This window comes from Pimephales promelas, chromosome 2 (genome assembly GCF_988280905.1).
Source record: "Pimephales promelas chromosome 2, fPimPro1.hap1.1, whole genome shotgun sequence".
NCBI classification, from domain to species: Eukaryota; Metazoa; Chordata; class Actinopteri; order Cypriniformes; family Leuciscidae; genus Pimephales; species Pimephales promelas.
In genome coordinates, this window is record NC_142770.1 from 7689364 (window position 1) to 7706183 (window position 16820).

General features: G+C 36.9%; 1 protein-coding gene across 1 annotated transcript in view; it reads left to right on the plus strand.

Annotated features, from left to right (window-relative positions):
• Positions 1-438: 438 nt before the first annotated feature.
• Positions 439-16820, plus strand: part of mgat5 (alpha-1,6-mannosylglycoprotein 6-beta-N-acetylglucosaminyltransferase) — an 83265-nt gene continuing 66883 nt past the window's right edge. The window contains exons 1-2 of the mRNA XM_039682587.2: positions 439-579; positions 13172-13593. Coding sequence (XP_039538521.2) covers positions 13353-13593 — 241 coding nt within the window. The 5' untranslated portion in view covers positions 439-579; positions 13172-13352. The remainder of the gene's footprint in view (positions 580-13171; positions 13594-16820) is intronic.

Here is a 16820-nt window from a genome sequence, read left to right on the forward strand (position 1 = left end):
AAAAAAAAAAAAAATTCACCTTTAAGGAGCGATTCATCGCAAAGATCCGACTCAAATGAGTTGTTCATTCACTTTTCTCATGTAAACCCTGACATATTTCGGAAAAATCGATTTTTTTTTCTAAAAGATCGATTATACAGTTTGGAAACACGTTCACTTTTATGATAGACCCACTACTTTAATTATGATTTTTTAAAAATATTTATTTTACAACCACTTGGTAGCCTAGTAGTTGGATGGACGTGAGATTATTCTGTGAGATTAATTCGTTTTTAAGTTATTTGAAATAATCACTAATGAAATATGAAAAAAAATACATGTAGGCCAATGTTCTACAAAGTTAGGGATCCCTAAAAGCTCGTTTCATTATGTTTTACGTTTTCGAGCCCGTCGGTAAAATCGCCACGCTCCCTGCGGTCTCGACGCTCTTTGTGTTGAATGTGATCATCATCAGACAGCGAAACGAAATACACAGACCGTTGTCAGGTGCCTGGAACCACACCGACTCCGATCACAGAGCAAACACCGGCGTTTCTAGAGCCTCTAACATCCATATCATAACGTTAAATCTTTAATCAGGTGAGTGTTTGCTTGGGTTGCCTTACAAAAGCGTATGGAATGAAAGCGGGGCGCGTTTGCTGTGCTGCAGTCCACTGCGGAACACGCGCATTTGTGTTATACGTCTTTATTTGTGTTATTTATACACTCAAATCTATCAATCACAAATCCATTGGGTGTTTTATCAGCGATTTGATTATAAATGTACAACTAACCCTTATAGGAGGAACACAATGTGCCTTTTCTGTCGTAAAGTTATGGTAATCTTACTTGGATGTAAAATTCATCTAACGTTAACGTTACCATGCTATTGACATCGTACTCCAAGGTATGCTACTTCCGAGAATACTATAGGTAGCTTACTTCAATAGTACATGTTTAAAAGACACGATAGTTCAATGATACCACGTCCAAACAATCATGTCACTTTTCAGTATTCTTTAATACGTAGGCTATAGTGTTCGTGTATATGGTAGCCTTCATTACATTATGGTAGGCTATAGTATAAACGCAGTTTGTACTTTTGTTGTTAACGGACACAAAAGGCCTTCTGCTATGCACAATAAAGATTGTATACTTTTTTTGTAAATGTAGACTTACAACAACGACCATTTTAACACGTTATTAATTTGAAGTACTTTGGAGGACCATGTAAATACTACGGTATTTGAGTGTTACAGTCCAGTTACCCATGTAAATACTATGTACTTATTTTAGTAACTACAGTTACTGGGTAATAACTAGCACTAACCCTGAACCTACCCCTAAACCTACCTCTGTTTCATGTACTTACCTTATATCTAGGTAAGTACACCCTGTAAGTACTGTACTGTAAAAGGAAGCGTTACTTACAATGGTTGAAAATTAAAATAAGTTCATGGTACAAGCATAGTAATTCTTAAAAATTGTATTATGGGATAACCTGAGGTTAAGTGCCTTGCTCAAGGGTAAAGTGGTGATCGGATCAATCTTATGGGGTTCAAAACCTTTGGAATGCAAGCTGTATTAAGTTTGGTCAGCTATTGATGGAGTTATTTAAATGGTTTAATTGTAGTTCTGGAGTTGTTTGGTGTAGGTTTGAGGGTTGAGTCCTTGAAGTACCAATTCATAAAGCATAGACTGCAGTTAGAGTGTAATGTAGGCTAGTGCGGAGGTTTTTGATATGTGTTTAAATGAATAGGCATGGACTTGGTGCGTGTAACCCAAGGACAATGCTGTCAGAATAGCAATATTCATGATTCTGAAGCTGAAAATACAGAATTATTTTGAAGACGAATATGCTTGCACTCTGTCACTGACTAGATATATTTAAAATAATGTTGGCCACTTTTTACTGGTTACATCAGACATTATTTTGGCATTATCAGGACCCACAAATATACATTATAATCAACATTATATATAGTAGTTCAAAATAGTACTGACACTAAAACTCTGAAAAAATAGTTTTTATTTTGGGGAACTATCCACGATACGTATTGTTGCATTTTTGTTTTGCGATATATTGCGGCGCGATATATTGTTACACCCCTACTTGTCGATAATGTTTATGGTTGTTGAGATACGAAGTGTTATTATTCTCGGATTCAGTTCTCGGCTATTAATTATACTGTATGATAATGTCAATAGTGGCATAAAATGTAATACTTGATTAAGTTTAATGCTTGAGGTCAACTCCATAGCCTTTATTGTGTGCAATAGTAATTCCTCAGAACACCAAACGTCTAAATGAGTTGACCTCACGAATTGGAGAAACACTGAGATAACTGGCACATGTTTTATCAGGCCCATCAATGCTCTCAAAAAGTGATTTATTGCTGTACATCTTTATAACTTCCTCTTCTTGGTCTGAATTTTTCATGTGATGGCCTGTAAATAGACCACCAGTACAGTATCTGTGGTATCAAAGCCGTTGACCTTGGCCATTCATTTCAAGTCAATATTGGCTCCGTCTCGACTGCACGGGCTACTTTTCCGCCCTCTTCGCTGTATTTCACAATGCATTCTTTATGTTTAAACCTCTTAAGCCATAAGAGAAGCTTTATGCGAGCTAACATGTGGAACGGATGTGTGGGTTGCACTGGGTGTGAACAATTTCCAGGTATGATAAGATGACTGACTGTTTTGCCAGTTTTGGTGGTTTGGTGTGTTTTAAGGTGGAGGAAATGACATGTCATCCAATCAGAATGAGCCACATTACCTATGTTGTGTTTCTGGTTGTCAGGACAGGCATTTACAAGACACTGTGAGTTGGCCATTGCTTTGATCTCCATTTTAAGTTTAATTATTGCCTAGAAAACCTGATCAACAGCAACAACCTGTTTTTCATTGGTAGATTAAAAACTACATGCCCAAAAATGCATTGCTTTGGCATTTACATTGGAAAGCCAGTAGCTTTCTCTTACAAAATCATGTAGTATTAATTATGTAATGGCATTAATTATGTTACGGCAGACTTCTGAACCTATGTTTCTGACATAGTAACTAACAAAATGTATTTCAAACCAGAAAATGTCTTCAAGAAAATTGCTCTGACAGCAGGGATAATTTCACCGGCATCTGGAAAAGGCCCTTTTTTTTTTGCCCGGAGTAAAGTACTCGCTCATTGGGATCAACCTTTGCTGTGTTTGGCCGTCTAAAATCAGTTGCAATCTTCTGGCTGAAGCTCCTTTAAAAACATCCCGATTGCTGAAATAAAATATTGTTGGTTTAACTTAAAAAAATAAAGTAACCTGGCTGCCTTAAAAAGTTCATTGAAATGAAAAAATTGAGTTAATACAATGAAGGTGATGGATTTAATCATCAAAAACTTAAAATATTATGTTATCTGAACTACTTAAATTACTTAAGTTGATTTGACAAAAGAAATACTGTTGTGATTACAAATCATAAGAATATTCTTTTACAGTGTTTAATCCTAAATTGTGTTTAGCAACCAATGTCAGATCAGCCATGAAATTACACGTTTAGTTTTCATTCTGGTGTATTTAGTTGGGACGTTTTTATTCTAAAGAGCATGTGATTGGACAAAAAGCTGTGTAGTGCAGGATGATGTCATCAATATATTTGTTTCATTTTCCCAGAAAAGAAAGACTGTACATTTTAAATGCGCAATGTATTTTTTAAAATTTTTTAGAGTTGGGACATTTTTATTCTAAAGAGCTTTTGATTGTCAAAAAGCTGTGTCGTGCAGGAGGATGTCTTCAATATTTTAGTTTAATGTTCTGTGCATTGGAAATGGCTTATTATTACTAAACTGTGTTGTTGAATACGGAACTCTTTTAATGAGATCAGTGTGTGCTTATTAGCAATTCTCCGTTTATGACCGATTTTTTGCTTGTTACAAAGTAACTTTCAAATTAACTTAGACAGACATGACACCTTCATAATCATTACATGACATATGTCTTGAATATAAAGTAGTGTTTATGACAACTTAAACGATATGACATTGTTTAAGATGTCTTTGTTATAAATCTTTTCCAGAGTCAACTCGTTCATTTCGTTCGTTGAATGAACCAAATGACACGAAAAAAAAGATTTGTTGATTTTGATGAACGAGTTCGAACAGGAGAGTCACGAACGCGCATCACAGAACAGAGCAAGGAAAGCATTTGAGCTTATAAAACGTTTTTTTTTTTTTATGAGCGATCGTTTCGCTTGATAAGACCCTTATTTATCGTCTGAAATCGTTTAAAGCCCTTTGAACAGTTTGCACCGAAACTGTCTTTTGGACCTTGAACTGTTTGGTTCCCATTGAAGTCCATTATATGGAGAAAAATCCTGGAATGTTTTCATCGAAAACTAAGGTTAGGCCTATATTGCAATCCTAAATCAACAAATCCTGAAATGTTAACAGCACTAAGTTTTATTATACTCGCCTGAGTCGCCTCCTTGTCATGTTTAAGCACAAACAAAGATTAATTAGTTTTGTGTCCTGACACTGAGTTAACATTCACAGATGGCATCAGGCAGGGCTCAACATAAAAAAAAATCCCCACTGGCCCCTGGGGCCAGTAGATCAGAGTTTTGCTGGCCCCTTCTATATTTTGACTGGCCCTGAAAGAAATACAAGGAAAAGCACTTTTCCATAAAACTGTATTTATTGTATACATTAGGATTAATCAAAACAGTGAAGGAAGTTCAGGAATTAAGAGAGAGACCCTGGAGACATGCAAAAATAACCTACTTTCAGCGTCCAGTAGATTATTTGTCAATACCTGCTCTCTCCTCATCTCGATCACTCTCTCTCTTTTTCCCCTCAGTCTCCTCATCTTACTTATTAAAGCTAAAGTTATTCATTCAAGAGCAGTGAGTGATTTTCTTTTTGCCTTTAGTTGTTTGATTCGCAGTAATGTCGCAATCGTCCGCATATTAGACTGCTTCCCCTTTAAGAACGAGTGCAGATGTAAGTCTACTACTGATGCATGCACCATATTTTCTCCCAACTATTTCCATAACTGCGTCCATTTTAGACATAAACTGTTTAAGTGAATCTCCAAGCCACTCATTTTGACACATTTTTGTGTACATTTATCGTTTAGACGCACACATGAAGCCCAAAGTATATACTTATCTCGTTGCGGTCTGTTTTGGAGCGCGCGCCGCATCGGGAACAGCATCTCTTGCGCTTTTTGTGCTTTTAATAGCTCTTTTTATTATTAAACGCGCCCCGCAATTTAGCAACAGAAGTGACTGCATTTTACAACAATCACCGATCGTGCTGATTCTGTATTCAAGTTTGAGTTAAGGAGAAATGACAGCGTGCTACTGTAGCCTGCTGCTGTGATGGTAAGGACGTTGCGCTAGACAGAATGCAGTTTTTAATGGTTTTACCTCAAATATATTCTATAATCTAGGGAAGCTGAAATCTAAAATAAAATCATATTATTATATCACAGATCTAAAGTGTAACCATAACTTGAATTTAGTTCTGTCCTCCGTCAGGTGTTGTGCGCGCTGTGGCACCGCGTGAGATCTCTCTCTCTCTCTCTCTCTCTCTCTCTCTCTCTCTCTCTCTCTCTCTCTCTCTCTCTCTCTCTCTCTCTCTCTCTTCATCTTCTGGACTGCGCGAATAGCAAAATGCATCACAGACAAATGGTTTAATTTTATTATATATAGGCCTAGACATGGCTGGCGACTCAGCGAGATGGTTAATTTTTTTTTATAGCAATAATAAATGTTAGCCTACATGTATTTCTCCAGCGACAGCAATAGCAATAACGTCCGAGCTTATCGATACAGCGGTCTTTCAAAATTCAGTCCCATTTAATACCGAGTAGGCCTACCCATCCATCCCTACCAGGTGTACTGTGTTTTCCATGACTCTAGGAATGTCCAGCCTCGTAGTTCTTTGGCATTTTAACATTGACACTCTTCGCGCCACACTGTGTATGACGTTTGCTGTTTGTTTTGCTGATTGCCAGTTACTGGCCCGCGCGGGCAAGTGACTGGCCAATCAACTAGCCCGACATACTCTTTTACTGGCCCCGGGCCATCGGGCCATTGCTTATGTCGAGCCCTGATCAGGTATATGTATTATAGCAATGTTTATCCAGTAAACATGCAAGATCCCATGCAGTCGGTAATTCAATTAAAATGAGTTACCAGGATAAAAAATAAAAACATAGTACTTAGTTTAATAAAATTTCGTTAGAAAGAATAGTTACATGAAACTCATGGTCACTTGTAATGTTTAACTTGAGTGTGTAACTATATTTGACAACACTGTACTAACATTGATTTAACAGATGATATCTCGAATATTTACTTTAGTTGGCGATATTTTGAAAGGAATCCTTAGAGCTAGAATTCACTATTTTCTTTTGTCAAGTCAACTTAAATAATTTATGTGGTTCAGATAACATAATATTTTTAGTTTCTGATCATTAAATCAAACTCAAACAATCATTGTATCAACTCAATTTTTCCATTTTAATTAACTTAATTTTAAGGCGACCAGGTTACTTCATTTTTAAAAAAATTAAACCAACAATATTTTTTTTACAGTGTAATTCCATTGGATATTTCTCAGTTGTCAGTGTGATCAAATTAAGATGACTGAAAAAATGTACAAACAATAATTTTATTATAGAATTTCATTAAGATGATGACAAAGTTTTAGTTTGAGTCGCAATAGCACCTTGCATGTGCAAATTTAATCAGGACTAATTTGCAGCTATAAAGTATTTTAGTATCAGTTCTTGGAAAAAAACTTTGCATAATCTTATTATAGAATTTCATTAAGATGTGGGCAAAGTTTAGGTAGTCTGAGTAGCAATAGCACAGAATAATTTAAGTGTGAACCAGTTAAGTTGGCTGAACTTAAATTCTGTCAAACCTGTTCAATAACCTCTTTGACCAACTACTCTTCAAAACATTACTGCCTATCGTAAATTATTCATAGGCATTTTCCATAGCTGTCCTATGGTTACGTAAGTTTCCGAGGCAAAAGGCACTTCTCCGTGAATGCTGTTCTACTCTATTTCAGGCATTTGTGCCCTGCAGGGTTCCTCTGGAGCCCAGAAGTTGTAGTTTTCAGGGCAGCATTTCAACACCGGAGAAAAATGAGTCTCGAGGCAAGATGGCTGGATTTCCAAAGTGAATTTGTGGAAGTCCTGACAATGTCGGAAATCCAAAAAGCAACAAATAGATCATTTACTTGATATGCAAAATTGTCTGACGAAGAATCAACTGAACCGAATGTGAGAGCTAAAGTTCGGCCTTGAGCTTGCCGATGCATTCGTTACGTATAGATTAATAATTAGCCTGATAGTTATGTAATTTGAGCACGCAAGGGTCTCTCTGGAAAAAAAAAAGGTGCTGTCGCTTGTGAATTACATGTGCAACAGAATAGTTTTAATATGATAAGTATTTTCTGTTAGCGGCATAGGCTCCTGCTTTTATAAGATAGCACTGTATAAGATAACAAAACATGTTTGCTTATCTCCAGGTAGTGTGTTCAGAGGTCAAAAGTTTTTTCAATATTATCTTCTCCTCTCAGGAAGATTTTTTTTTTTCAAAAATAAAATTTGCATCCCTGTAATTACAAATTATACATCAGTATAATACATGTATGTATTATAAATTATCTTTAATATATAGTAATATTACACATTATCCTGGTAAAAACAACAGTTTTTTCCTTGACAATTTAGCCTGATAAGACTATTTTTATAAATATAAAATATAATTATAAAAATAAAGTAGGAAAAAAAAATATTTTTTTGGGGTTTAAAACAACTTGAGTGAGTAAATAATGACAATTTAAATTTTTGGGGAAACTATTCCTTTAATGTTAATAAAACAACAAAGAACAGAGAGGACATCACTCTTGATTGATAACTTTAATATTTTTTTTTAATAAGAATCAATGTGTAATTTATACAGTAAAGTCTATATAGTGGTTTATTTAATATTTGTTCATTTAATTTCTTGAATGCTACTGTTACACTCTAAACAATGCTGAGTTGTTTGAACCCAAACTTGGGTAAAATATGGACAAACCCAAATGTTGGGTTAAAAATGTAATTTCAAATTTTAACCCAACTTCAACTTTCACTTTCAACTGTAAGTTTTTTAATTGTATTTTTAACCCAACATTTGGGTTTGTCCATATTTCACCCAAATTTGGATTGAAACAACCCAGCATTTTTTAGAGTGTACACTTTTTTTCAATTTGGGTCAAATATGGACAAACCCAAATGTTGGGTTGGGTTATAAATGTAATTTAAAATTTTAACTCAACTTCAACTGTACATTTTTTTTAAATTACATTTTTAACCCAACATTTGGTTTTGTCTATATTTTACCCAAATTTGGGTTGAAACAACCCAGCATTTTTTAGAGTGTACACTTTTTTCAATTTGGGTCAAATATGGACAAACCCAAATGTTGAGTTGGGTTATAAATGTAATTTAAAATTTTAACTCAACTTCAACTGTACATTTTTTTTAATTACATTTTTAACCCAACATTTGGTTTTGTCTATATTTTACCCAAATTTGGGTTGAAACAACCCAGCATTTTTTAGAGTGTACACTTTTTTCAATTTGGGTCAAATATGGACAAACCCAAATGTTGGGTTATAAATGTAATTTAAAATTTTAACTCAACTTCAACTGTACATTTTTTTTTGTTGTTACATTTTTAACCCAACATTTGGTTTTGTCTATGTTTGACCCAAATTTGGGTTGAAACAACCCAGCATTTTTTAGAGTGTAAATAAAAATAAAGCACTGTTAGTGTTTATTTAAATTGTATATTGTGTAATGTGTATCTTACTTTTTTAATAACAAAAAAAAACTACAATTTTTATCTTCACCACTTTGGCCTAAATGTCCACCATTCTTTTTTTTATTTTACATTTTGTTACATTGTTCACTCTTAAAAATGTAACCCAATGGCTGGGTTTTTCCATATTTGACCCAAAATTGGGTTAAAACAACCCAGCATTTTTTAATGACATTTTTAACCCAATGTTTGAGTTTGTATATATTTGACCCAAAATTGGGTTAAAACAACCCAGCATTTTGTTACATTGTAAGGCCATTAGCTTGACGGTAATGCGCAGTCGCTTGCACAATAGTAAAACTAACAAGCAAAGAAGAATCGTGAGAAATCGGGAATTGTAATTTTCTTGAAAAGATACATTGTGATATGATATTTTTGCCATATCGCCCACCCCACCTACTTTTTATACTGACAGTATAGGGTTTTTCTTTCTTAAACATAATTTTAGCTGCACATGATGTAATGTATCATTTTTCTAGGGCACTAGTCATTGTTTGGTATAATTATTAAATGTGATGTGATATATAAGGTATTTTTGTATTTTGCCTTAAAGGCACACCAGTATCAGATTTGTTAACCTAATGGAAAATAGGTCTTGACCTGGTTTCTTTGTGGTCACTGGTCATGTGGCATCTTTTTCTCTTTGTTGCTTTTTGCTATTCATTGATTCATATTCAAGATTCATTGATATTTTGTACAACTGTTACATTGGGGAGAGAGTGTGTGTGGGAGGTTGACATGACATGGCATCCAACATGTCTGTTTGGCAAAGAAAGACGTGTTGTTGTCAGGGAAGGATTTTACCATGCCGATGTGTGTGTGCATTGAACTGTGACTACATCTTTAGTACAATCCTTTTCAGAGCATTAAAAGATACTCTTCAAAGTCTTTCTCATTTTGTTGTATTTTTATGACCGCATTATGAAGGTTCCCTTTGCTACCTTATCTTTTTGCGTTTTATTAGGCACTTCGACCACTTGTGAATAATTGATTTTTGAGGAGTCCTGCCTTTAAAGCGAAATATGAGTGTTGATCTCGACTCTTTGTGAAGAAAAACTTGCTATGACAGTTATTTATAAGACATTTATTAGAAACTGCAAGTAAACGTCACAAGAAAATTTAATTAAAGGGATAGTTCACCCCAAAATCAAAATTCTGTCGGTATTTATTTACTCACCCTCATGTTGTTCCAACCCCGTAAGACCTTCGTTCATCTTCGGAACACGAATTAAGATATTTTTGATGTTATCTGAGAGCTGGATCACTCCGCCATACTAGTCCATAGGCTTCTTGAGGGATTGAAACTTGCCGGCCTCGAAAAGTTATTAAAGACATCGTTAAAATAGTCCAAGTGACTACAGTGGCTCAATCTTAAGTTTATCAAACAACGAGAACACCGTTTGTGCGCAAAAACAAACATAAATAACGACTTTATGATCTGTTGTTGTACGTCACGCATCACACACATGACCAGCGTCGGCCAATAGCGAGCCTACGTGTGACGTAGCTCTACGCTATCACACTACGTTAACTGACTAGACGCTCAAAGGGAAGGAATAGTTGAAATAAAGTCGTTATTTATGTTTGTTTTTGCGCACAAAAAGTGTTCTCGTCGCTTGATAAAGTTAAGATTGAGCCATTGTAGCCACTTGGACTATTTTAACGATGTCTTCAATAACTTTTCGAGGCTGGCAAGTATCAATCCCTCAAGAACCCTATGGACTAGTATGGAGGAATGATCCAGCTCTCAGATTTCATCAAAAATATCTTAATTCGTGTTCCGAAGATGAACAAAGGTCTTACGGGGTTGGAACAACATGAGGTTGAGTAAATACTGACTGAGTAAAAACATTTTTGGGTGAACTATCCCTTTAAATGTGAATTTTTGAAATGGTAAAAACTGAAATAGTATTGTCTAGTTGTGTGTATTCCCAATTAGATTTTTTACAGTGTTAGGCCGGATTCACATATAACGCCTATGACGCGGACAAAACGCTGGGCACGCCGCATTCTCCTTTTCCCAAAGCGCTAGGGCGGTTGCGCTTCGGTTGGTTTGTGTCACATGACCTACTGTGCGCTTATGGTGCACTTGCGGTATTCTGAAAAGTTTAGATGTTTTTATTTCATCGCTTGGAAAAAACAAGCGCATCGCTCTGCAACCGCGTCGCTTCCATTATGAGCGCGCATACCGCACGCCTACATTTGAAATAACGAACTTGAGCGCGCAAAAGACGCGATATGTTAACATGCCCTGAACAGAAACAATGTCGACTCGTACATAAGTTACGTAAATGTAAATTTGACTCCTATTGGATTGTAAAAAAAAATCAGAATGTCGATGTACACAATGAATAGTTTGATTGGCTGAGCCTCTTTGACTGTTTATATTAGTTACAATTTCATGCTTTTTTTGGCAATATTACACTTTAGCTAAATTTAAGCAAAATATTGTGTGAAAATTGGTTTCTTTTCCCTTGCCAATATCGTATGCATCATGAACACTTTTAAATCAAACAGCTTTCCATTGGCAAGGCAAATTCACAATGATTTCTCTCATCATACGAAACTCCTGGACCATGGATTTTTGTTGGAAATTTGCTTACTAAATTTCCCAGACTGCTCTTTTAAGCTAACGACAATATCATGCTAGAGCTGTAAGCTGCTACTATTTAGGTTATAACTTTCATTCTTTTACCCAAGGGTGTGCATTTGAATAGGTTTGTAATAAGTGCGTCACGCCTTGACATTGAGTGGTTTGTTACTTTAACTTAGAAAATATCAAAGGTCACTCACAGTAAGTCTGAAAGAAGAGTGAAGTGATTGGGCAATATTTCTAAAACTGGTGTGTATTCAACCTTTGTGCCTGCATTATGTCAGTGCTGACTATATTTAAATATTTGCCCACATACAAAAAAGTATATTTGTGTTAATTTACATAACTATTAGCTACTCTCTCTTTCTCTGGAAGACAGTTCAGGTTTGCTTTAACATTGTCATCCTTTATCCTTTGCTTTGACTTGATCCCCTCATTGAAATGCCACCACACGGTCTGTTACGTCTGTTGAAACGGTCTCTGTTTAATCCCACAACAATGTGATACACTAGAGACGGTATTATGAGCCTATTATGAGCCTGGTGGTTATGTGGTCATCCATTTTGATGTCACAGTTGTAGTCACATTGCCTGGCAGCACAGGTGAAACAAAAAAGTTTTCTTTTGCATGCCGTTGCTACAGTTGTCAGTCATGTGAGTGGTTGCTAGGGTCATCCTGGTCATTTCTTGGGTCATTTGAGTGGTTGCTACGGTCATCCTTGTAATTTCTTGGGCCATTCGAGTGGTTGCTAGGGTCATCTTGGTCATTTCTTGGGTCATTGCAGTGGTTGCTAGGGTCATCCTGGTCATTTCTTGGGTCATTTGAGTGGTTGCTAGGGCCATCCTTGTAATTTCTTGGGTCATTTGAGTGGTTGCTAGGGTCATCTTGGTCACTTCTTGGGTCATTTCAGTGGTTGCTAGGGTCATCCTTGTAATTTCTTGGGTCATTTGAGTGGTTGCTAGGGTCATCTTGGTCACTTCTTGGGTCATTTCAGTGGTTGCTAGGGTCATCCTGGTCATTTCTTGGGTCATTTGAGTGGTTGCTAGGGTCATCTTGGTCATTTCTTGGGTCATTTCAGTGGTTGCTAGGGTCATTCTGGTCATTTCTTGGGTCATTTGAGTGGTTGCTAGGGTCATCCTGGTCATTTCTTGGGTCATTCCAGTGGTTGCTAGGGTCATCCTGGTCAATTCTTGCGTCATTTGAGTGGTTGCTTGCTATGGTCCTCCTGGTCCTTTCTTGGGTCATTTGAGTGGTTGCTAGGCTCATTCTGGTCATTTATTGGGTCATTCGAGTGGTTGCTAGGGTCATCTTGGTCATTTCTTGGGTCATTGCAGTGGTTGCTAGGGTCATCCTGGTCATTTCTTGGGTCTTTGGGTGGTTGTTAGGATCATCTGGGTCCTCAGAGTGCTTGTTAGAGTTGGTTGGTTGTTAGGGTCTTTTGGGGTTTCCTAAGGGAAACTTCTTGGGTTGGTCTGGTCACTCAGGCTTTTTGAGTGGTTGCTTGGGTCTTCTGGCTTATTGCTTAGGATCTTTTGGGTAGTTTCTTACTGGCCAAGTCAAGTCCACCTCCAAGTATCTACCTATCTAGTTTTTAGATACGACTCTTTTTTTTTTTTTTCTCCCATTTTATTATTGTCTGCCCATTCAATATCGTGTCTACAAAAATCAGAAGTCATAAAAAGCTTCCCTTTATACTAATTTTAACTCTTCTTGTTTTTTTTTCCCCAGTGTCTTCACTGCGATGGAGCTTCTGGTGGGCATGTCTCTGGTGTTATTGACAGCTTGAGCGAAAAGAAATGGACTGCAGTGTGGAAAAACAAACTAGAGACCACGCCCCCCTGAACACCATGAGGTTCAATTCATCCTGATTTGCACACACGCTCCACACACTCAAACGAACTTCCTCGCCATGGGCTCTGTGTACTTGTGGAAGTTGTCCTCCCAAAAGCTGGGATTCTTCCTTGTGAGTTTTGGTTTTATTTGGGGGATGATGCTGCTTCATTTCACAATCCAGCAGAGGGCGACGCATGAAAGCAGCGTGCAGCTACGCATGCAGATATTGGATCTCAGCAAGCGATATATCAAAGCCCTCGCTGAGGAGAACCAGAGCGTGATGGACGGACCCTACGTAGGCACCATGACAGCATACGGTGAGTCCTTAGCATTCTGCGTAGTAAGTTTCGTAAGTTTGACATCTCATTATTCTTATTGCTCTTTGTTTGGGAATGTCAAAGACCTTCATTGCTAGTCCCAACCGACAAAGGAATGAGTGGTGAACATTTTGAGTGGAGCCCGACCGATAAAGAATTTTGAAGGCCGATACCGATACAAATATTTTTGGGTTTTAAAATCCGATATATATCGGCCGATATTTTATTTATTTATTTATTTAAACTGGACATGATAGTCACAAATTTTGTTATGCTTATTTGAGTTTAGATTGTTCTTTTAATTGTTATTCAAGCAATGTATGTATCGTGACCAACTCAACGAGTGTTGCCAACAGGAACAGTGTAGAGTGCCCTCTGGTGGACAAACTATACAACTCCAACTCTTATGACATGGTTCAAGCGTGTTTCGTACGTTTTAATTTTATTTTTGAAATATTCATTATCGGCCATTATAACTGCCGATACCGATAGTTTGGAAAATACCTAATATCGGCCGATAATATCGGTCTGCCGATATATCGGTCTGGCTCTAATTTTGAACTACAGAAATGCATCCTGTTAACCAGAATACACCTTCTAGAACATTTTACTATAACTAAGAATCGTAATCGCAAGATTGCGATATTCGCAATTAAAAAATAAAACAAATCATCCATTCTTGATGTATTGATGTACATATTTTCACCATATTTCAAGTTTCTAGGGCTGTCAAACGATTAATCGCGATTAATCGCATACAAAATAAAAGTTTGTGTTTACATAATATATGTGGGTGCACTGTGTATAATTATTTATATATATATATATATATATATATATAAATACACACACGACACATGCATGTATATTTAAGATTTTTTATTTATTTATATATAAAATATTTATATATAATATAAATTATATATAAATCTATATACATGAAAATATTTCTTAAATATATGTGGGTATTTTAAATATATAAAGTAATTATACACAGTGCACCCACAGATATTACTGTATGTAAACAAACGTTTATTTTGGATGCGATTAATCGCGATTAATCGTTTGACATCCCTAAAAGTTTCATTTCTTTTTTGTTAAATTCTTCATCGTCAGTCACGACCGTTGAAGCCACCTGGATGAGCTGTGAACATTTTGAGTTACGGAAGTAAATCTACTTGACCTACATCTACTATAACGTTCTATAATGACCTGAATAACTGAGAATTGCAATCGTATGATTCATTTCTAATTTTTCGTATTTCTAATTTTTTGTTTGGGAACGTTGAAGATCTTTTTGGTCAGTCGCAACTGATGGAGCTACTTTCATCTAACACTTGATATAGAAGTTCAGAATGCAAAATAGAAGTTGTCTGCTCATATGCAGCTCCATGAAAACCCTTCATTTGAATTCGTTTGAAGATGGCATGAGTAATAGAGAGCTGTACTATGTAGAAAAGCTGCAGGAGTCCAAGATAGGAACACTACCGTTGGGCAATTTGCATCCAGCAGTCAGTTTGAAGTCAGTTCCTCATATCGGCCGTATAAATCGACATGGCTGCTGCACTGCTGCAGCACTAACTCCTCTGGCTTTGTCTCTCATGTTTTAACCTATATTTAGCTCCCATGATGACCTGAGGCTGCAGCTAAGAAGCGATACCATGCAGAAGTCGCATTTGTGATGGGCCGCAACCATAACAATCAATGTTTATAGAGACAATGTCATCGTTCTTAAGCAGAAGAAAGCTGCGGCGGTGTCTGTTTTAGCCCTTCTCAGAACACAGCCGTCGATAACTTATTCATGCCGCTAATAGAGGCGCTCCGTTGGGCAAGAGGCCTCATTACGGCCCACGGATGACTATCGATCCAGAAGCAAAGACGCACACCACACGGCTTCTTGCAAACAATACACCCATCGTTTCTTGCACTGAACAGCTTCTTTTACAGGTGAAGTCGCAAGTAGTATTGTATTTACTGGGTTCAAGAAACTTCCAAAGGTGTTTGGTGCAAGTGTTACGTGTAGGAGAGTTGACCCCGATAGCATGCCGTGCTCCAGCAGGTGAAATGTCAGACGTGTAAGATGTAGCCGCGGTAACATTATCAGCAACAAATGCCTTAGTCGGTTGGTTATAATGCTAATTAAGGCCCATGCTATTAGAGGTAACTCAACCAGTGTGAGGAGGAAGTACTTCACTTTCTCGAGGCAGGGGTCATCAATTGTGTTGCAGAGGGTCTGGTAATTATTGTGTGATCTCAACATTTTTAGCTATTTTTGGCAAATCTCAAAAGCAAATAGAAGTACATCATAATAAATAGTACATTCTTTTTTATGTATTTTTTATGTACACCGTACAATTGAATTTGTTTGTATTTTGGTTGTAATTGCGGTTTTCACTTGGTAGATAAAATGGGACTGCGGTGGTGTTTTAGAAGATCCAATATTTATTGTTTGTTCAGCCTTTTATTAGGTCAGGGCCGTCAAACAAAGGAGTTTAGCTTCAACCCTAATTAAACACAGCTGATCAAGCTAATCAAGTCCTTCAGGCTAATTTGCAAATTACAGGTATGTGTGTTGAAGCATTAAAGGGTCACTCCACCTCTGGAAAGATGAATGCGTATTCAAAATGGGTTATTTATGTAGAAGAAATGTGAAATTATTTTTGAATTTGGAGCTTTCTAGACTGAGAAAAGGCTTATGTGGATGAAAGACAACAACTCCCAGAATGCACTTGCTTTGCTTCCCTAGGAGGCCACGCCTACTGGTAACCGCGCAGCAGGTAAACAACAAGTCTAGGCTACAAACAAACAAACGAACAAAAAAAAACTAGGGTTTCAACATTAAATCTTCATGTATAGTATACTTTTGGATCTGTAGTCAGTTTGTAGTATGTCCAAGTATGGTATTCTGGTCCGCTTCCTGCTTTTCCTGTAAACCAAAACTGCGGCTTTTTGTTTATAAGGTGGATCTATATCTTGCTCTGTAATCTAATCTTGGTCCGTATATTGTCTCCTGTCTACGTCTCGCTGAAGCTCCAGGATGTGCATCCCATTAATGTATCCCATTTGCAGTTATGTGAGACAGACAGACAGACAGACAGACAGGTGAGGAGAGAGTTACAGACACCCTGAAATGATTAAACCAGGCCGAAGCGAAAGATCAATTTGTATTATCCGTTGAGAGTGAAAGTGAGAAAGAGAGCGAAATGGTAGGTGTAAGGTCAGATATG